Source organism: Arvicola amphibius, chromosome X, assembly GCF_903992535.2.
Source record: "Arvicola amphibius chromosome X, mArvAmp1.2, whole genome shotgun sequence".
NCBI lineage: Eukaryota > Metazoa > Chordata > Mammalia > Rodentia > Cricetidae > Arvicola > Arvicola amphibius.
The window spans coordinates 133,170,073-133,192,556 of NC_052065.1; the positions used below are offsets into that span (position 1 = coordinate 133,170,073).

The 22,484-nt window shown below is 45.8% G+C and overlaps 1 protein-coding gene across 1 annotated transcript in view; it reads left to right on the forward strand.

Annotated features, from left to right (window-relative positions):
* Window positions 1-22,484, forward strand: part of Mamld1 (mastermind like domain containing 1) — a 122,684-nt gene that overhangs the window by 62,363 nt on the left and 37,837 nt on the right. Inside the window, 16 exon segments of the mRNA XM_038316978.1 lie at window positions 1,974-2,132; window positions 14,149-14,157; window positions 17,782-17,851; window positions 17,854-17,916; window positions 17,919-18,028; window positions 18,031-18,235; window positions 18,238-18,512; window positions 18,514-18,744; window positions 18,747-19,031; window positions 19,033-19,072; window positions 19,075-19,193; window positions 19,195-19,290; window positions 19,292-19,376; window positions 19,379-19,455; window positions 19,457-19,515; window positions 19,585-19,648. Of these exon segments, the coding sequence (XP_038172906.1) occupies window positions 2,037-2,132; window positions 14,149-14,157; window positions 17,782-17,851; window positions 17,854-17,916; window positions 17,919-18,028; window positions 18,031-18,235; window positions 18,238-18,512; window positions 18,514-18,744; window positions 18,747-19,031; window positions 19,033-19,072; window positions 19,075-19,193; window positions 19,195-19,290; window positions 19,292-19,376; window positions 19,379-19,455; window positions 19,457-19,515; window positions 19,585-19,648 (1,884 nt within the window). The 5' untranslated portion in view covers window positions 1,974-2,036.

Consider the following 22,484-nt stretch of genomic DNA (forward strand, 5'->3'; position numbering starts at 1 on the left):
CTTCCTTTAATTATTATCATAGTAGACATGTGTTGTTGATAAATTCTCTTGGTTTCCCTCCATCTAAGATTGTCAAGATTCCCCTTCCACAGCTGAAACATTTCCAATAAGATTTTGTGTTGAAGCTCTCCCCAACAACCATACATTTGAGAATCGTTACATTATTTTCTTGAGACTTCCATGGCTTCTGAGTAAATATTTGCCATCATTGAAATTAGTGTCTCCTATAGGTCGTGTGCCATTTTTCTGTCATTCTTTCCCAGTCTTTGGCTTCACATTGCAGAAGTTGGGCTACAAAAGGGTACCAGAAATTTACTGTTTCCTTCTGCTTTTGGTCCCATCCACCAAGGTTATCTAAGTCACTGTGGTTTCTGGTTCTAATATTTCAATTTCCTGAGATTGTCTCTTTGTTTAAAGCATTGTTGTATCTCTTAAGAGAAGCATTTACATAAGTGCCATTTTAAAATTCTAGTCAGGTAATTATAATATTTGTATCATCTTGGTGACATATCAATTAATTTTTTTCATTAAGCTTTAGACCTTTTGGTCTTGGAATAGCTGTCTTTTTACTAAAATCAGGATATTTTTAATATTTTAAAACTGGCTTTTATTTAAATCTTCTGTTTTGGTTGGTCTGGCAGGAAAGAGGGATAGCATCTTTCTTTTACCAGATAATATAGAAGTCCAAGTAACCTAGATAGCTCCTTTGACGTAAAGTAGACTGGGGCCCCTCATTACTGCTAGGCAAGCGTGATGTATCCAATTCCACACTAGACATCTCCTCCCAGAGTTCCTGTAGGGTTGACAGAAGCATTTCATTGCTGCCAAGTAGGGGTACAGTAGACTCCCCTCCTTGGTCTTGGGTGGTGGAATGGGGTGACACTACAGTGTCTTTTCTGTTGCTTAGTTAGATTAGAATGGTTTGGGTTTAAGGTTTTCTATCTCAAAAGGTTCTTTCCTGGTCCTGAAAGCAAGCCTCTGTTGAAGAGCTTTTGTTTGTGCCCATTGGCTTTTGAGGTTGCTGCTTTCTTTGGCTCTAAATCTAGTAGAATAATGGAAGCAAAAGAAATCCCAGGGAACTCATTAGTGTTACTTATTAGATTCCAAGGTCCCTCGACAATTTATAGTCTCTCTATCTTCAGAATCCTCTGATGTTTGTTTTATATAGCATGACAAAGAAGTTGTCTTCACTCGGTAGGAAAATGGGGGAAGTGGTATTCTGATTTTTATAAAATCAAGATTGTGGTGCCTGGTACGATACAGGCAAGAAAGGTTATAGCGACAAAAGCTAACCCCGTATTTGAATACCTTAACATAGATTTATCTCACATGTAGGTTGTGAAAAACAGAAAACAGCTTTTCCTGGGTTTGCATGTCTGTTCATCCAGCCTGCAGGATGTGCTGGAGTAGCTCATTTGGTGCCCTGTCAAGTGATAACCAGGCTGTCTGGAGCCCCTTTCCACATCCATTCCTTCTTTCCTGGTGTCAATTGTGATTGGAATTGTTGGTGTGATCACTTGGCTGGGTACTAATGTAGCCAGAGTTGCAAAGGCTGTAAGCCATCAATTTGACTCTGTCACCGAAATGAACTATCTCAGAAAATAAGAGAGCCCTCACTGAGTCCAACACAGAATCAAAGCCAGAACTAGGACTCCCTTTGCCCAACTGTACTCCAGTGCTCTTTTAGTCTCATCAAGCTCCTCCTCCATCTGCTCCTCTGTTTTCTAGTACAGCTTAACTATCTCATGGCATGGATGGCCATTTTATCCTGGGCAAGTGGCTCGCAGAAGTATCCCTCATTCCACAGGTGGGAGGGGGAGGTGGCCTATGAGGGTGGTGTGGTGGAAAGAGACAGAAATATGAATGAGGCAGATACTACACAAGCCTGCCTTCAGAGTTGAAAGCCTGTGCTTCGTGGGGTCAATGGTCTCACCTTCATGTCTGAAAGAAAGTATACTTTTTGTCTCCTTCAGCCCTGTGTCTAGGTCGCTTGGGAAACACCTTGGAGAGTCAAGAATAAAATTGCAGGTCAAACAATGGATGACTGGAAAAGTCGACTCATAATCGAGAGCATGCTTCCCCATTTCAACATGGTGGGAAATCGTCAGGATCCCAGAAAGCTCCAGGAATCGGTCAGAAAATGGGCTATGGGGGGAGGGGGTGTTCAATGATTCTAACCTTACATTTGAACATGAGATGTGTTGTTGAAATTCTTTGTGCAAATTTGGTGTTGGAGACTAACTTGAACATATAAGGGACTTGAATCAAAAAGACCTACCCCTGTCCCTGTGGGTTTCTATAATAAAAATACTAAGAAATTGGGCAAAGGAAATGATTCCTATTTAACTGTCCGACCCTGGTATCTTTTCTCAAAGTCATTTGTCACATTTGTGCTTCCTTCTCTGGGAATTCAGCCATCGCCCAAGTGTCTGAGGCTTAGTATTGGGGATTCCAGTGGTAGTTCTAAGGGAAAGCTTGACAGTAGGAAGTATGAGAGCATCTGGTTGCTGGAGTCTGACAGTCGGTGCCTGCACCATCACCACTCTACCAAGATTAGGTTAGCAGGCGCTGCAGCACACACAATGGCTGTTATCTCGGGGTATTCGCCCACAGAGGAGTGGCTTGCTTAATCTTTGAAAGTAATAGAGCAGAGGGGAAATGGTTCCTATAGAGCCATGGGTCTGTTTCCTTCCTGCTCATGGACCTGGGAGCCCTGAGCTCTGAGGTCATGTCATTTCACAGAACTGGGAGACTTATCTTCCCCAGTTCCCAGGGCAATCTGCTTTGTTCATTTTGGGGAATTTGTTCTGTGTACAGGTGTGAGTGATTGAATCATACTTCTCTTTTTTCCTTTCATTGTCAACAATGTGTTGAGGAGACGCTATTAAGTCGAGTGAATAACCTTCTAAAAAACTCTGGTGACTAGAGTACCACAACCTTCACAGGAATGGGCAGTCACATGGGATGGCCAGAGACAGATAGATTGGTTGGCCAGTGTGACCTGTTTATGACCTGCCAGTCAACAGTTGACACATTCCCAGAAGAAAGTCTCTAACATCCGTTTAACCACCCTTTATGTTCCCGACTGCTCTTTGTTGGTCAACATCTGAGTCTACAAAGGAAAGCACCTAGCATGTCCCCAGTTTAGGCTTGATTTTTAAATTCTTTCTTTTCCACTTACTTAAGCCAAAACCCAGGCATAAATGTGGGTGAGCTATAGGTACAGGAAGGAGGTTTCCCTGTGCCTCTCTTACTGTTCAGACACTTTATAAAACTAAAGTGTGTCTGGTAAGTGAGTGTCACTTTTGCTTCCATCTGTGTAGGGATGGCTGTCGTGGGAGTGGGTACTGGGAGCAGTTCCCACTGGAGAGCAGCTACCACTGCTAATGCCATTTTCCGGCTTGGGTTCTCACGGCAAATGACCGCTCAAACCTTTGTAAACCTTACCAAAACATGCACATTCATTGCTTTAGAGTCATACCTTACACTTAATCAAGTTCAGCTCTTCTTCCTCCATGGCACACCTCATTCTCTGTCCTTGGCTCAGAGTGGCCTGGCTATTTTTGAAATGCCAAGCTGACCTAGAAGACCAGTGATATGCCCCAATTGAAAGGGTCCAAAAATATACCTACCCAAGTTTCTGAAGACAGCTCCATCAGCTGAGCCTTCTTCCCAAATGAAACTGCATCAGTCTTGGAAGACACATATGGTCACCAGAATGGATGGTGCTGAAAGAGCCCACTACCCAGTGCCTGGTAAGCACTGTCGCTCACATCTGTAAGCATCCAGGCAGCTCTTGGTGTGCCGTGAAAGCAGCTGGGTTTTAGTGGCCAGTCAATCCCTGTAGCCTCAGGAAGGTGTCCAGTGTTAGCCTCCAGCTTTGGGGCAGATGCTGGTGATCTGAACAGCAGGCTATTAGAAAAGGAAGATTCCAAAATTGACAGGTTAATAGCAGCGTATCCTGGGTGTTCAACAATAACAAGAAGACCTGCTGTTCAAAGAAGTTTCTGTAGGAATTCAAACTGTCATGGAAGAAGGCTGTACTTAGCAGTAACCAGCCTTGGGCTTCCAAGTGTGGCCTTAGCTGGATTTCAAAGGTTTCCATTGTTGCTGTCTTTCTGAGACTTAAGACATCCAGAGTTAATACCGCTCTCTGGTCCCAAAAAACAGCATGAGTCTGGGAGCTCATTGTTTGTGCCACCTGACTTCAGTCCGAAAGCCTTCTGAACACAGAAATCTGCTCTGGGGGGTAACCTTAACTGCTTTCTTTTTGTTGAGTTGAAAACCAACCTAACAGAAAAAAAAACTGTATCACATTAAAATCATAAAATAAACTTCTATCAGTCTGACAGGAGAGATTTGTTTACATAGAGACAGAATCGTTCATCCTGTAGCCCAGACTGACCTGAAAGGAATGACCCTCCTGACTCAGTCTACTGAGTGCTGGGATTACAGGCATGTCCCCTAGAGGAGAGCATTTTAACTTCTCTGAAATTTTCATGTAAACAATTGAGAGATCCTTTGAAGAAAGAAGGGAACTTGAAATGACCAATATTTTTAACCTAAAGCCAGAGCCCAAGAGCCTGGGATTCTAGTCTTCCACCTGCTAAATAGCTGCGGTGTTCATCCACTGCCCTATAGAAAGAAAACACAATTCAGACAAAAGAGTGAGAACAACCATGTTGAGTTCAGCATTGACTAGATGGCGGTATTTTGCTTAGCATTTCAGGAGCACTCTCCTGATTACCATAAGAAGTCATTACCCCAAGGAAACTGAGGTGCAGATAAGCCAAGTCACAGACCTATTAGCAGGCAGATTTCAGGGCCCTTTTTCCTGTGCTGTACTCTGCTGCTCCTTAGATGGAAAGCTTGTTTCTAAACCCAAAATGCTGAGTGCATTGTAAAGAAATGTAGTGATTCAAGTTCCTTTTCAGCATCATTGTTCCTCTTGTACCAGGATCACTTAATGACTACTGTGGCCCAAAAAAGAGGTTTCCTTTGGCAATGCTTGGCCATCTAGCCAAGGTTAGTAGACGGCGTCGGCGTGTGGAACATCACGTCCTTTCCTTTGAAGTTAAGACTGGACTCCTTCTACAGATCCAGTAGGCTGATCAAAAGGCTCAAAGGCCTTGAGGCTCCAGAGCCTACAGAGTCACGTATCATTTCTGCCCCTGTCACCACCTATTCCATTTCTCCAGCACTTTCTGAGCAAAGTGGAAGAGTTGGCCTGGGGCTATAGCCCAGTGGGTACAGTGCTTTTGCAGCATGCCCCAAACTCCATTTTCAGTCCCCATTACTGCCAAAAGAAATACTATAAACTCCCTAAGTATAATAAAAAATGGGGAAGTTAAGGTCACTAAATTTGGGGAAGAAAAGGGCATGTACACTCTGTTCATCATCTGTGTTCAGTGCCTCAATGTTACTAAATAATTCTATAGGTTACAATAAGTTGGCATGCCCAGTATCCCTTATAAGCTTGCCAACTAGTCTTTGCCTGAAAGAGAGGATGTTCTTATCACTTTCTTTATGTAAAAATACTAAGGTCTGAGGAAGCCAGTACATTGTAGAGAAAAACAAGTGAGAGGGTAGGAAGCTACATCCACAGCTCCATTGAAGAGTCTGTCCTAAAGGCAGTGTGCTCTGTCCTACAGAATGGTCCAAACTCGTCCAAGTCTGTCTCCTCACCTCTCATTGAAAGTAAGGAACTGCATTCTGGAAAAAGAGCACATACCCCCACCCCATAAACAGTATGTGGAGTTTTTAGATGACTCAGATAGTAGTGTCCCCAGTTCCAGCTGACCCATTTCTTTAAGAATACCCAGAAGGAGGCGCTCTTTTCACCTCCTCTGTGGTGTGGAATCCAGGTCAAGGTCTGTGCCTATGGACCTTGGAGCTCAGCTCTTTTCTTTGCACACAAAGAACTAAGCTCACGAAGGAAATCTTAGAGTTTCAAAGCTGTGACTAGTGGAATAACCTGGAACAAGTCCCCTTCATCTTGAATTCTGAGAGCATGGATATGATTTAGAAGGGCCTGTCTATGTCTGGCCTCCTGCCACAATCCCAGAACCCCTTGGACATGCATAGCTCTAGGCTAGATTCTGGGACCCAGGGCTGTAGTCTTCCCTCACTGAGAGCAAGTCTATTCTCTGTTGAAGTTTGAAACCAGGAGGAGCAACTCTGCTTCCTATGCCTAGGTTAGAGGCTCCAATATATACACTCAGCCCTGGAGTCTTAGAATAGAGCAGTGGAAAGAAGTGAATTCCAGGTGTCCTGGTGCTTTCACCCCAGTGGCATAACAGGTGAAGAGTAGCTAGCATCTTTCTCTCATTCCCGTTAGCCCTCTGGCCAATACAGTCTACTTCCAGCCTGGCAGCAAACCAGGCTGCTTTGGAGTTGTATGGGAAGGCGTGTGGAGAACTGAAGTGACGCTGAAATCTCGAGGTTCAACGGTTGGTGTCTTTGCCAGTATTCTCTACTACATGTAGGCTGTAGGCCTGCTACAGGTGCAAGTCTGGCCTCAAAAGAGAGAATCCTATGTATGTTGGTTGCACTGTGGAGACCCAGATGTTCTCTCAGAGCAGACCCAACCACGTACTGAGTTCTTAACATGAGCCTTGGGGCCCCAGTTGCCACAATGGTTGAAGTGAGCTTCCTAAGGACTCCTTGTCTACTTCAGGGTCTCTGAGATTACAATGCATAAAACAGAGATGTGGACTTGTCCTACAGCACAAAGGCTCTTGGCACCTTTTTAACAATTAAAAGTTGGCATTGGCTCAAAATTATTTTTTTCCACCAGAAAGGCAAGGAACAATGTGTCCTTGGAGCTCAGTTTGGAATACAGAGGACCCCTAAGGATGGCTGTGGTCTCATCAGCAGCCCCATTGCACAGAGGAGAGCTGGATTTACAGTGCAACTCTGAGCATTCTGGGTCAAGGCCTGCAGTGCGCATGTGCCTTGCTATTTTGGGGATCCTCCCCATGGAGCACGCAGCTGTTCACTCCCTTTGCCCACCCTGCCCCCTTCTCCTCTTCTGCAGCCAGGGCCCTTTTCCTGCTACTGACACCCAACCAGGGAGGGAAGCCAGGCACAGGCTTTGCCTGCAAAGTGCTCTCTCCGGCAAGGACTGAGCAATTCTGAGCTTGAGGGACACCACTGGGCTTGGCATCTGGGTCCCGACTAGGTAGCTCAGCTGAGAAACTCAGTGACCTGCAAATCAGCCTGTTAGTAGGGGAAAATTTTGGGTAGGGAGCTCTGTTTGGCAGCTGGCTTCCACAGGCACGTGGAAGCTTGATGCTACCCACCTCTGAACTGATGGGAGCAGACAATGGCCTTGTCTGAATTCCTACCCAGCCCCTCCCTGCAGATTCCACGACGATAGGCCCAAGATAACAGGTGTCAGGAAGTGAACCACTCCAGGCAACACTGAGAACCAGATTTCACTCCCTTCTAGGTAATGTGAAACCCTGGGGCCTTACCTTAGGGATGCGGGCCTATGGCACCCCAAAATATAGGCAGACTCAGTCCTCTTGCTTTACACCCTCAGCGGGAGAACTTGATGTGTGTCTTTTTAGGTAAAGATGTGGGTCAGAGGCTGCCATTGAGGTACTGTGTTCTAGACTTCTCAAGTCTGGGCTACCGAATTTGGTTTCTGTGGGAAATATAGATTAGTGCATTATACCCCCTATTCTGACCATGTCTGTCCTTCTCACATATGGACGTCCCTAAGACTTCAACTTGAGAAATAGAGATATGAACCACAGGCCAGGATTTTACCACCACAGACACTCAAACCTGAGGCCCAAGCCCGGCTGCTTCTTTTGTTCTTTACTGATCTTTTAACCCCATGGCCCTCAGCACAAGCTTGCCTCTGTCTGCTTCCCTCCAGTGTCACAGGCTCCATAGCCTCTCAGTTCCCTAGGCAGAGCTGTTTTTGCATGCCTTGTCTTCCCAGGGCTCTTTGCTTCCATCCAGCCTTGTGCCTGAGACCTCTTGGTCTTCTGCCCCTGCACTGCTGCTAAGCACCTTGTACATCACTGGGCCAGCTGTTGCACTTGTCTTGAGGCCTTCCTTCCATCAGGAACAGAAGAAGACAGATAATTTGCAGAATGACATTTTCCACAGAGAGCATTTCCAACCTGCAGGTGTCAGCTGAGTTCTTCACAGAAGCCAGGTATTTTAGGGGTACAAGGTGGGGGAAAAACAATTCTAGCTTTCAGAGACATGTCATAGAAGTGAAAAATTTACAGCCAGTGCAGCAGCCTCCAGGTTGGTCCGAGCCATTGGGAGAAGGTAAAGGGGTAGACAGTGAAGTCATATTATCATAGAGACCCTTGAAGGCCAAAGAGAGATGCTTTGTAAAAAAAAATTCAAATTGCCCAACTGTGTACAAAGTCTGAGAGAGCAAGGCCCAAAGGAATCCAGGAGGGAATGTTATTCCCTCCTTCACTGCAGCCAGAGTCCTTGCCAGCAGTTGTGCAATAAGTGTCGTTAGTGCTGGTGAAGGATAGCATTTGGGACTGCTGCATAGATTGCACAGTGTAGCAATGGTCACTCGGCTTTCATTATGATTGAAATAGTAAAGCTTTTCTGCTCCCTCATGGACAGTAGGCCTGTACCACATGGTGTCCTGCTGTGTGAGGAAGGGGCTTTGGAAATATGGTATTTCCCAAGGGAAAGACTTCAACCCATGCTCCAGGTCAGGTCTTGGTAAACGGAGTTCTGGGACCACATGTAGCCCACAGGCTGTCTTGGTAAATAGTCCTATTGGCGCACAGCCCCACCTAGCCTTTAGTATACAGTGTGCACACAGATGCAGTAACAAGCACCGCATGGCCTTAACAGTTTCAGCTAGTTGCTATATGGACTTTGCCAGTGTCTGTAAATGATGACCCGTGGCACTGGGCATGTGGCTCATTTTTCTAGAGCCCATTGTTTTCCCAAATAAGTAAGTGCTACCTTCAGTACCCACTGGAGGTACAGTCACAGGGCCTTTTGCTTGGCCATGTGTTCACCTTCTCCTCCTTTGTCCTAGTTGATCCCAGCCCCATGCTCTAGGTCCCATGTTCCTTTTCCTTCCCATGACATTTATTTCTCCTCCCATGAGCAGCCAGAGGGAGCTTTCACAAACATCGAGTTGATCTTTCCTCTGCTTCACCTTTCCCCATAATGGCTTCCCACTGTGAACAAAACAGATCCCAAGCCCCTTCCCATGGCCTGTGAGGCCCCAGGAGAGCTCATGGCTACTTCCCAGCTCACTGAGTGCCAGACCCAGTATCGCCTGCTAGTCCCCAAGCAGGCCAAAAGCATTTCCTCCGGGGCCTGCCAGACTGTTGCCCTCCTGCCTGGAGTACTGTGCCCCACTACTGTAGCCTGCTTCCTACACTTGACCTTCACTTAAATGAGGCGCTAACCCACCCCAGCACTCTGCCAAACTATGGTATTTGAGTCTTCCGAAGACTTCTGATCTTGTTCTAACTGCTAATGTGTGACCCACCCCTAGAGCTCCAGCTCCCTGACTCTGGTTCTTGTCTGTCCAACTTGTACTCATTCTTGTGGGAGTGTCTGTACTGAACCCCCAATCAGCCCTGCCTGGGACTGTTGGAAGCCTTATCTCTTTGGTGGATAGAGCTCTCTCTAGCTGCCCCTTCGTCTGTAATTAGCTTCAGGTGCTGATGCTCGCTAGCATTAGGCCTGCCCATATGACTCTCAGGCAAACTAAACATGTTCCCACCTCCCCTCCTCCCTTAAGTTATACCTTTAAAATTAAGAACAATTAATTTGGCCTATATAAAATAGCTGCAGGAAGTAATTTCCCAAACACCAGCACCCACCCTTACTTTTTGAATACATGACATTACACAGCAAAATATACAGCAGCTCCCTACTCTGCATACTCTTTTAAATGACCATATAGCGTCTAAAGGATTTATGCTGCCTGCCCTTACCTGTACTTACAACTGACAGCAAATTACATTATTGGCAATATACTGACAAATAAAAATCTGCTGTGTTTTCCCCCAAAGAGTCAGTGTTTAGATTTTTTTCTCTTTATAAGGAATTCAGGAGCCAGGCATGATGGCTTAGGCCTGTCACCACGCAGGAGGGAGACTGAGTCAGGAGAATCACTATGAGTTCAGTGCTAGCCTAGGCTACATAGTGAGTTCAGGTCACCTAGGGCTATAGAGTGAGAACCTATATAATCTATCTATCTATCTATCTATCTATCTATCTACCTATCTACCTACCTATCTATCTCTAAATCTCCCTTCCCCTGGGCCAATCAGTGGAAGCTTCTTAGACTGTTACAAGAAGGAAATACTTTACAATATCACCCACTTTCTGGGAACCATCACTGTATGCAACACCACGCTCAACGGCATTTCCATCATCTACCCCTGGTGCCTCATTCCCACCACAGCCACCATCACCTCTGCTACTTCCTTATCTGTTCTACCACCAACATCCCCACCACCTCTGCTCCCATTAACAGCATCAGTACTGCTGTAATCATTGCCACAGTAACCACTGGGTAGTTATCTGTCACCTTTGCTACTCCTCTTTTACCACATTCAACATTGATGACATCACGATCACTGTCACCACCTCTATCAATTCTATCCCTTCCACAATCTTCATGCCATCATTTTCACCCTACCACCTCTCTTTCTGCCCCCTTTCTCTCCCTTCCCTCTGATACCACACACGAGAGAGAGAGAGAGAGAGAGAGAGAAAGAGAGAAGACGCTTTCCATTATATAATCATAGACATACCACTTATACTGAAATAAATACATGTACGTGTTTTAAAATTATTTTCATATAACTTACTCTTGTTTACTCTGTCCTTTGGGGCTACAGAACACTGTTTTATGGTATTAAAACTGAATTAGAATTCATTACAAGACTGCGTATAGCCTCAAATGCACACCTCTTTAAAAAATACGTTTAAAATGAAGGAGGCTTTCACTTCATAAAAGGATGCACATGAGGATTTCTTTCAATGGCGAATTCTGTTGCATGTTTATTATGATTTGGTTTACAAAAGTTCGCCTTGCACACCAGCTGTTTGGGAGCACAGCTAACAACTAAAGGAGATCTGCCTTGAATGGCAAATGCTGCTGAGTAACCATGTTAACAGCTATTTTAGGACCACCAAGAATGTGTTGAATTTTCGGGCTTGGAAAGAGAGATAATATTTATTGGTATCTACCCCATGCCAGGCACTATGCTAACTTTACATGTCCAAGTTTACAGAACCCTTAAAGGAATTTGTATGGTAGCCTCATGCTCCCATTTGTAGGAAGGAAAACACTAAGGGTCAGGGCCTCTCTCCAGACCCTTAGCACTTCACATTGCTGAATTCTGCAAACTGGAATTAATATCCAGAGTCTTTGTCACAAGACCCATCCATTTTTAGGCAACACTTTAATGTGCAAAGAGTATCTTATCTGGCAGTTTGCACAGATGCACAGCAAAGCCCCATGACCCCTGAGGCCACATAATGGGCTTTGTAATCAAGTGGTTGAACCCAGGAGGTTCAGCAAATCCTTATGAGCCAAACTCCCTTGTGTGCAACCTGAAGAAGGAACTTATTCTCTGAGGCCATCACTATCTGCTCTGCCCTTTTAAAGTGTGATTTAGAAAGTATAACAGTCCCTATAGGGAAATGAAAACACATAACCAACACCAAGAAGCAGGATTTAGCTAGCCTCTTGATGTACAAAGCTGAAATGATTTGTAATTCCCTCAGTGCCCAGAATAAGTTCTGAGCTGAGGAAGGCCGGCTTACTGCTGAGGTGTTCAAACATTCACCACCATGAATGACTAGGTTCTTAACATTCTGGTACTGGCCTATAGCCCAGAGTCTTGAATGCCACCATCTCCTTGGACATTCACTAACTATATGACTTTAAGTTTCTTGGCCTCTCTGAGGCTCTTTTTACCCGTGAGCAAAAGTGATATCCTAAGCAGAGCCCTGCTTACATGCTAGAATTGTTTTTAGAAGCCAAGGACCATGATTAAGAAAACACACTGACCACTGAGGCCTGTCATTGTTAACACCAAGTCTTGGTTATAAAGGCCTAGAAAAAGCCCAGTGTCTTAAGAATCTGTATAGATCCTGTCTGCTGATAGAGCGCTCATTTAAAAACAACATAGATTCCTCAATCTCTCAAAAGGTTTTGCTACACGTAGTCACCATAGCCAGGATCTGCCTATTCCTGATTCCCTCTTTTCTCTGTGTCTCTGTCTTTTGTCTGACTCTCTCTCCCCCCTCTCTGTCTCTGTGTGTATATGTGCATGTCTCTCTCTGCCTTCCTCTGTCTTTGTCGCCTCTCCTTTCTTCTCCTCTCCTCTCTATCTCTGTCTCTGACATATTAGTTGTTGTTTTGCTTTTGTGTGTTTTCTAAGACAGGGTCTCACTATTTCTGGCCTTGAAACTCTCTATTAACCAGGCTAACCTCTACTTTATGACACTCCTGCTTATGCTAAGGTTAACACTGTATAGCACCACACCTGACTTAGATACACTGATTGTTCTTCTGGCTGTGTTGTTCCAAGGAAATGGTTCCACAGGGATTTCCCAGGTGGTTAAGTAGCTGAGGACTACCATGATGGTCTTGCCTTCATGTCCGTTTCGAGACACAAAGCTGTGCTGCTGTAAGGAGGCCAGCCTGGGATATGGAATTATTGGCTGATGAGGAACAATTAGCTTCTGGAGGACAAGGCCTTTAGGGCCTTTTTATCTTGAGGCAAATACAGTCCAGGCTAGATAGGTCATTCTATCTGGGATGAGAATGTCATGTCCCACCCAACACAAGTCACAGTAACATGTGCGTTCCCTCAAACCCTGCCATAAGAGTCTAGAACTTTGCCAACTTTTCTCAAATTGCAGTTTTGGGTCAGTAAGGATCCGGCATCTTGAGGAAGCACAGAATTGGTTTTCCACTCAGTGCATTTCCCTGGGCCTTCTGCATCATCTTCTAGAAGTTAGCATGGCATGCAGGGGCTTCTGGGTGTCTTCACTTGGCTTCAAGATGGGAAATTTACTGTCTGTATTCACCTCTGGTCCTTGCAAGGGCCACAGATGGTGCCAGGTAACAGGAGCTAGAATAGATAGTCATTTCTCTACAGAAAATACAGAAGGCAGCCAATGTAGTTTAGTGGGGCAGTGCTTGCCTCTATGTATGAAAAACCATCATCCATAAAGATCTACAGAGGTTCCTCTTGCCCAGTCTGGAAGTTGACAGAGCCCTCCCTGCAGTCTTCCCATATAGCAGAAGTGGTAGATGTTTCTAAGAGAACCTCAATTGTGAAAGAACAGTTTTTGGGTCTTCAGGAAAGCTAGGCCACAGGAATTATCCTATGACCCAGCCCTTCCACTTCCCCCAAACGAAAAGTAGGCTTGCAATAAAATGTGTACTAAAGTGTTCACAGCAGGAGTGGTGTGACATGCTGTCTTCTCGATATGGCATGACTATCACACTCATGAACTCACAGAAGCTAAGGTTTCTTCTGTACAACTCCACTTTAGACAGGTAGGTGCTCTCCTGGCCTTATCACACATTGAGTAGCTATTGGAAGTAGTAAAGCTGCTGGGGAAGGAGAGTCTTCTTTCTGGAGAATGTGGCCGCCATTGGTTTGGCCTTCTCCTGGGGATAGCCCCACAACAATGCAAATATAGGCACACTAACGGACTTCTAGTGGATTTTTAAGTACATGAAGTTAGGAGGAGGACTTGTAGAGGATATGTGGAGAGTTGGAGGGGATGGGAATGGGAAGGTTAGGTGCACTATTTCATTGTATCATATATGAAATTCTCAGAATAAGGAAAAATTAAAATATGCCAAAAGATAGAAACAACACAATATCCGCTGTTCAGTGAATGGATAGAAAAAAAAACATACTCTATCCATACAATGACATTATTTATCCATTAACAAATTATGTATTGATGGGGTGCCACAACATAGATGAACCTAGAAAACATGCTCAGGGACAGAAACCATATACAAAGGCTGCATTTTATAGTTTCCATTTCTATGAAATATTGAAAATAGCTAAGCCTGAAGAGACAGAAAAATGAGTGGTTACGGGCCTGAAGATAGGAGAAGCTCAGCTTAATGGTTAAAATGTTTCCATCTGGGCTAAGGGGAGAATTGTGGGACTAGATGATGGTAATGATTGACCAGTATCCTGAACGGACCCTAAACACCACAAAGGGTACACTTCAGTAAAAGTTCATTTCAACCCAGTGTGGTGACTCAGACGTATAATTAATCCTAGTCCTCAGAAGGCTGAGGCAAGAGGATCATCATGACTTCAAGTCTAGCCCAGACTCATAGTTTCAGCCTAAAAGACTCTTTTTAAAAAATTAATTGCATGCTATGTCAATTTCACAATTTTTAAGAAGAAGGAAAGTCTTCTAGATTGACCATTGTTCCTGATCTTGTGTCCCCTCCAAGGCTCTGCTTTGATGGTATTAGAGTTCCGAAGTCTGTATCTAAATCTATCTGGGTTCAATATCTCTCCGGGTCTTTAGAGGCTAAAGTGGGCTTATGTAGTAAGTGTGCTATGTCTCTGCCCAGCTAAAGAATTTGCTTCAATAACTCAAGTCAAATGAATTTTCTGAGAAGAGCACCTGGTGTTGGGGTTAACCTTTGAGAACTGGGGGGAGATGTAACTCAAGGGTTCTAGTGTACAAGCAATATGATTTAATAGCTGCTAGGCTGCCAGCACACGGAAGGCTGCCAGATCATGGCTTAAGAAGAGTTGGTGTGTCCATGTTCACTTACTCACAACCAGAGTTTTAGCCGGGCGGCGGTGGCGCACGCCTTTAATCCCAGCACTCGGGAGGCAGAGGCAGGCGGATCTCTGAGTTCAAGGCCAGCCTGGTCTACAGAGCTAGTTCCAGACAGGCTCTAGACACTACAGGGAAACCCTTGTCTCGAAAAAAAAAAAACAGAGTTTTAGAACTACCCTATATAAGGGCCATGGTTTCTCTACAGCTACCCTAACTAAAGGCATGCTGGCAATTAATATTCTATAATGACTCTCAAATAGATAGTTCTATGCTGGCTTCAGCCTGCCTTGACAGGTGTGTAAGTCTTTGAAATGCACTAGGAATCTCCCCAAACCATACACAGATGACCAAGTCTCAGTCCAGGGGATTCCCCACCGATCTCATTCCCAATCATATACCAGTGTGAAACAAGGTATCCACCCTCGCCTGGATGAGAAAACCAATGAGATGGTGGTCATGAGAAGATGGACTAGGAGAAAGGGAAAGGGAGAGATCTGATACCACCCATCAGCCAAATGCTGCACTCATCAGCCTAATAGGAAGCCCTCAGAAGGGTTTTTGTGGTATAAAGGTACAGCCAGTCTGCTTTGGGGTAGGTCTATGAATGATGTCCCAGGGGGAGATGTGGACAAACTCGAGACAGAATCTGTCACAGCCCAGGGACAGCATAGAAACATTTAAGCGCAATGAGGAATTTGACACCTTACAGCCTTATGGTTTATGTGAACTCTACTGGCTTGCAAGATGTCTAAGAATTACTGCCTAAGGGTGTCTCCCACTAGTCCTGTTTACTGTGCAGATGGAGTGCCTCCTGTTATTTGTAAGCATGCCCAGGAACACGTGTTAGAAGCCCTTTCCCTCCCCTTCTGATGCCTTCCATGTTCTGCTGCCTCTTTGAAGTACTGAAGCAAAGGGGCATTTTCTTGGTTCCTTGGCCATGCAACCCTGGCTGCCACCTCAGTCACATGTTCGCAGTAGCAAAAGGTGGAATCGACCTTCCACACAGTTCACATCATTCAACTGAGTCCTGTGCTGAAGCACTGTGGAGAGAAGAGGGCCCCACAGCAGCTAGAGGCCTTTTCAGAATCATACACGGATGACTCAGTGGATACCAGCATCCCCCTGCTGCACTGGCACTGTACTGTGTATGAAGGCCAGCCACTGCTACTCTGAGACCATCCTTCCTAATCATCCTGCTTTTCATCCACCCAAAGTGGAAATGTCCTGTCCTCTAAGTTGGAAGGTGGTGCCTATGTTTAGGTCAAGATTCTTGCTCTAGACCATCTAGCAAACAGAATTGGGGTCCTTTCTTGTAAGCCAATTAGAACCCATAGACTCTTACCTGTCCTAACCACCCACGATTCTGTATTAGGGAATGTTTGCAGTCCTTTGAGGCCCTGCATTTAGCATACAGTCTGCTCATTCCAGTCAGGAGAACAGTAGCAGGACCTAAGGAACTCTTTCTCATCAATTTCTCATGTGATAAAATGGGCTCAGGGAGTCTACATGACAAGGCTAAGACCTCCCTGTAGCTACCTGATGACTAGGGACATATGCCATGCTGCTTCTTGTCCACTCCCTGGGCCCCACCCTCTATTAACTAAGATACTTTAACTTCTTAAACACGATCTGGCAATCCGGACAGTTCTAAGTGATTCTGGTGTACAGGAAGGCTGAGTCACACAGCTTGGGGGTGTGTCCTTTGATGCTCACTTGGCCATGAGAGCATGACCTTAGTTGCTAGCAGATGAGGGGCAGCCAGAATCAGCATCTTAGCCTTTATTCTCACATACATGCCTCACTTCCTTTCCCTTTCCCCACTGGCAGACAAATCATGGTTATTAATGTGACTGATCATGGGGTAAGACTCGGAAACAAGGGAAACAAAGTGTTGCTTGCCTCCTGAAGACTGTTTTTTATATAAAATGGGCAGCTCTCACATGGTGCCGAACCCACAGTGGGACTTCTTCCTGTTTGTTTGATATATCCTCCACACACAAGGATGCCTCTGCACAGAAAAATTCCTTATTTAAATAACTTTATACTTCAGGTTTTCTTTTTATTGCAAGTTTTTCTCATTAAAAAAACAAACAATAAAGAAATTTAGAGAATAGAAAGCGAATTGCCAGTCATTCCTTAGATGACCACTCTAAAAGACGGAGTATGGTTTATCCAAAATTATTTTTGTATGTGCATAAACAGTGCATATGTGTGCATGTGGCGAGAGTATGTGGGTTGTCAACTAAATGGAATAATGACCACAGTGGCTGTTCTAAATCATGCACTTTCCCCTACACATATACCCTCAGGCAGTTCTTTGCATTTCTCTGACACTGGTAGGTTCTATTTTTATCAACACACCCTCATTCATTTAAGCCAGAGAGTGAGGCAACTATAACCTTTGTTGTATATTCTATGGTTTGTCTTTTTCAAAACTGGGTTCCCTGTAGATTGGTAGGAACTGAAATTGTTCAGCTCAGTTCTAGTTTGCTCTTGAGTGCCTACCTTTGGCAGCAAGTTTCTTCTTAGTGACTTCAGCATAGTCAACCTGAACTCCCCTTGTAAGTGCACAAAGAATACCCTTGTGTGACTTCAGTCTTGTTAAGTATACAGACAGCATATTTGCTTATTTGAAATGTAACAGGACTGTTTAAATGAGACACACAAACAAAGAAACAAATAACATGCTTCTAAAAATAGGACTGTCATTTTAGATTTTTTGACAAGTGTCACTTTAACTGAGAGATCTGTTTTATCTGTGACTTCTTAGCATTAACTCTAATATGTCAAACTTTTGTTAAATTACATATTCTCTCTCATTCTCTCTTGCGCTCTCGTGCCTCTCTCTCGCTCTCTCTCTCTCTCTCTCTCTCTGCTCTCTCTCTCTCCCTCTGTGTCTCTCGTCTACGTACAGTTCTCTACTTCCCCCTCCCCTCTCCTCCCCTCCTCTCCTCTTGTCTCCCTGCAAACACAGGGAACCAGTAAAGAAGACAGGAAGGGGAGAACTTCCACTTTACCGGCATGGCTTGATGGGGTTACCCCTAATAAATCAAGGACCTTGCCTTGAAGATGTCACCCTCTCTATGGGCCCAGGTGCCCACCCTACTTCTCTTTCTACGGACTGCAGATGCCCACGTTAACCATGACTCTAGCTCTGCAGATCTGGGAGTCGTGGCCAGTCATACTTCTTGAGAATAATCCTCTGGACAGCAATGCTGTGAATAGCAGTGCTATGGGCTCACACGTTTTGGGGTGTCATCCACTGCAGACGCAGGACTGAAAGGGCATACTATTCCTTACTATGAGAAAAACAACAGTTATACAGCTGTGGACCAGGAGCTTCACGATCTGCTGGAGGAACTAACCAAAATTCAAGAGCTTCCTTCAAATGATCTTGACCTTGAGAAGATTCTGGGGAGCAAGCCAGAAGAGTCTCTGGCTTACATCACTCCCAGGCTCCCTTGGCCCCCCCTGCCAAGCTCCCGTTCAGATGCCACATATGGAGAGCCCTTGGGTCCCGCAAGGAGTCTGCATCTAGCTGCAATCAAACCACTGGCACATCATTACCAATCTTGCCCTCCTCCACAGGGATCAACTATCCCATTCCTCCCCCCAGTAAGCAGATGGTCTCACCCAGTTCTTCAGCGGCACAGGCTCAGGTCAAAAACCAGGCCCAGACCATGCTCCCTGTCACTTTGCCTCCATTATCTGTGCCCTCAGTGGCATCATTGCCACAGCTGGAAAGCACTGCAGCCAGCAAGCAGGGATCTGCTACAACACCACACCAGTTCCAACCGTAGTTGGTCCAGTCTGCCTCATCCAGGCCTCTCCCCACCTTAACCTCCCGTGCCATCACCTCATCCATCACCCACCACAGCCGCCAACGCCACCATTCAGCCACAGAACTCACCAGCACCCTGCATGTCATCTAATAGCTTGTCTGGGCGAGTGCTGCACAAAGCTCGCCCAATGCCTTACTCTCCAGCATGGCCCCCAGCAGCAATGCTGCCCTTGGGCCCACCTTGCCCTATGCTCCAGCGAAGCTCCCAGCCTGCCTCACAAATCAGCAGCCACACTACAGCCCCCCAAGCTCCATTCTTGCCAATCTGGTGTCCTCTTCTGTCAAAAGCCCTCAGGGACACCTAATATCTGCTCGCCTACCAGCACCCCAGGACCATCCCCACCCCTACCGTCCCGAGAATCTCTCCAGCCCTGGCTTGCCACAGCAGTCCCTTCACTCCACAATACTCTCTGATCAGGAGCCTCACTCCTACAGCAGTCTGCTTAGCCAGCAGCAACAGCCGCAGCAGCAGCCAGAGCAACATCAACAGCAGCAACCAGCAACAGCATCCGCGCAACAGCAAGCAAATTCCATCTTTAAGCCTATGACCAGCAGCCAGCCAAGCAAAACCCCTGAGCATGATCATGCAGCAGGGCCTGGCAAGTTCCAATCCAGAAGCACCTGAGCCCTTTACCTTCGGCAACACCAAACCCCTTGTCGCATTTTGTTTCTGAGCCCAAGCCACCAGAAGATGGCCCTCCATGCCTGGCCCCCCCCAGGCAGCCATCCCTGTTCCACTAATGCCTCAGGCAACACCAGCACATGTTCCTTCTGCCACTGCCTCCTCTACTGCCACTGCCACCTTGCAACTCCTAGCAGCAGCAGCAAGCCGCGCAGCAGCAACCACACCATCAGCAGCAACACCACCATCAGCAGCAACACCACCACCACCCCACACCACCAACCTGACCAGTCTTCATTCCTTCTGCAGCAGATACATGCAGCGACCAGCAACCCCAGCGCTTTCAGCGCAGGTGGCCTCTATCCATGCCCCCTCTGCCTGGACAGGTAAGACCACATCCTATCTGGTGGTGCTCCTTTGGGAAATAAGAACTATATAATATGTTATGCAACCTGGATTTGACAGGCAAATTAGGCTATTATCCTTACGAAGGCCAAACTTGACCCTGGAAAAGCCTATGTATGTAAGTCAGATTAATTGTGTGTAGTTAAGTACAGTGTTCATGAGGTCAAAATTATGATTCTGGAGTCTGGTCAGCTCACTTAACTCTCCTGGGAGGAAAGATGCACCCATAATCTGTGCCAGGAGAAGGAGTCAGACAGGACAAGTCAGACATCTATAGATGGACTGTTTCCCTTGGACTGAGCCACACTCCTGGATGCACAAATGCTTTGAAGGATGTAAGGAAATCACACTGAAGCATTTGGTGCTTGTCTGTCCTGCTATTAAACTAAACATTGAACCTTCTAGAAATGCCCCCAGAAACCTTCTACTGAGCAAGCTCAGTGTGTCTTTCATCACTGTGCTGGACACTGAGGCCAGTCCTGGAAGGAAAAGACGTCCATTTCTAAAGCAGTGACTGTTGTCACCTCAATTCTGCAAAGGAAGAAACTGAGGCTCAGAAAGTTGCGATAACTTGCCCAGAGTCACACAGTTAGCAAGGGCCAGAGCAGGAGCTTAAAGCGAGAAAATCTTGCTCCAAAATCTCTATTTTTGAGATTACTTTTTCTCACATCCCCTCTTCACCTACAGCCTTTTGAATCATTCACTGTAGGTCTATCATTGTCCCCACTTGTCTTTGCTCTGATCCTTGCCTGTATTAATTATCTATCACGGTATAAACACCCGAAGTGTCAACTCCAAACCACATGTATATATTGGCTCACAGACTCTGCGGGTCAGTAATCGTGGCTTAGCTGGTTCTTCTGGCCCAGAATCTATCAGAAAGTCACTGTTATCTCCAAGTCCCATGGGGAAGAAGATTCTGCCATGCCCACTCATAGCATTGTTGATAGGAAACAGCTCTTTTCAGGGGCTTCAGGAACTGTTTGTTGGCCAGAGTCTTCTTAAGCAAGCATTATACAATATGGCAGTTGGCTTCATCCAAGTGGGTGAAAAAGGCATGCCTTCTAAATGCAATGGAGCTAGGGATAGGGAGGATTGTCAGAAAGTCTTTAAGATAGTCTATGGTATCATCATCAGATGTTGGCCACAGGGAATTGCATGAAGGTGTGTCTACCAGGAGGCAGAAATCAAAGTCCTCCTATAGACTACTGTCAATCATGATGCATCTTTCCATTCACTGGTTATTCATATGAGCTGATACAGTTGGCCATTAACCAGCACCCCCAATAAATCACCATTTACTCTAAGAGGGACCTTGATAGAAGGATGTCCTGATGTTTTCCACTTGTTCAGAAGTTCCCAGAGGGTCATAACATGATTCCACATACTTCTTCAGACACAGAGCCTCTGGGGCTCTGCCTTGCACTTTACTCTATAACCTTGAAGTGCCCAGAGTTCTTGGGCCTTGTCCCTGCTGGTTCCTGTGCCTAGCTTTCTCTTCCATTTCTCTCCTGTCTAACTTCTGCAGCTTCTTCAAGCTCAGACTCCATTCCTTCTGGAAGCACTGATTGTCCCAAGTGCTTCCACTTTCTGCTGGGCCTCTATGTTCTGGAGAGAAGTCAAAGAGACTATGTTTATGAGTGCCTGGGGAGAGAAATGCATGTCAGAAAGTGATCTTTTCAAGGGTATATATGACCCGCTTCCTAGAAAGAGACTCTTCACCCAAATATCATTGGAGGTCCAACAAGCACAGTGCTTGATACCATGAAATTGGCTGTCTGTGGGGCATGAAGCAAAAAGAATTCCCAAAAGGGTGGCTGGTGGGCTAGATGAATGGCAAGAAGACAGGACTAGCAAGCAAGAAAGGGAACCCAGCTGGGGGCCTAAGCCCTTGTCTGTGGCTCAGGAGTACTGTGGTTTGATGTCATTATAGGGCTGTTGCCAATCGTGTGCATGGACTACTGCGGCTCTCTGGTTGGAGCACCAGCATCAGCAGTGGGAATGCTCTCACTAGCACTCGTGGACATGTGCCACCATCTAACCTTGTGAGCCACTTTGTTTTGTTCTTATCTGCAATGGGGGTTGTGTTTGGAGTCTTAACTGTGTTGCCACGGAGCCAGCTCAGATGGCTTAGGGGGAAAATGCTTAATGACTAAAGTCATGGCATTTATGCCTAGCTGGTCACAAGGCAGGATTGGAGAAGTGTTTTAGGAGAAAAACGAAGCAGCAGCCATGACCTCCAAGGATTAGCAAGTATAGAAAGGCTCCAGAGACCTCTTACAGGAGAGGCTAGGCTCCCAGCAGCGTTCCCCTATGAGCTCTCTTCCCCGCCAGGCATAGACCATATGCCAGGCATGGAGGTCTTCTCTCACCTGCCTCTTGTCTTAATCTCAGAGGCAGAGGGTTTTATCATTCCAGTCAGTGTTGAGAAGGGAGCACAGAGACGTCACAGAGAGGCCCACAATCACACAACGAATCAGATAACCAAGCATCTGGTTCCAGAGCCCGTGCTCATCCTCCTGTGATGAAGCACTGCCTCCAGAATGTTCTGTTCTTACCTTCCCTTCTATCCATTTCCTCATCCACAAAATGAGAAATAGTAGTTTGACTGAGGACAAAATGACATAAACATCCAAAGCTCTTTGAATAAAGCACAAAAAGGACTCTCCATCATTGCCTATGGCCTGAGTCCTTAAATCTGTCCTCTGGGGCTTGAAGACATGGTCTACAAATCAAGACCTAGGTCAGGACAGAATGTGAGCAGCTCTTCTCCAACCCTGTCTCTAGAGTGATGTTGCTAGGAATTGTGGGCCTTGT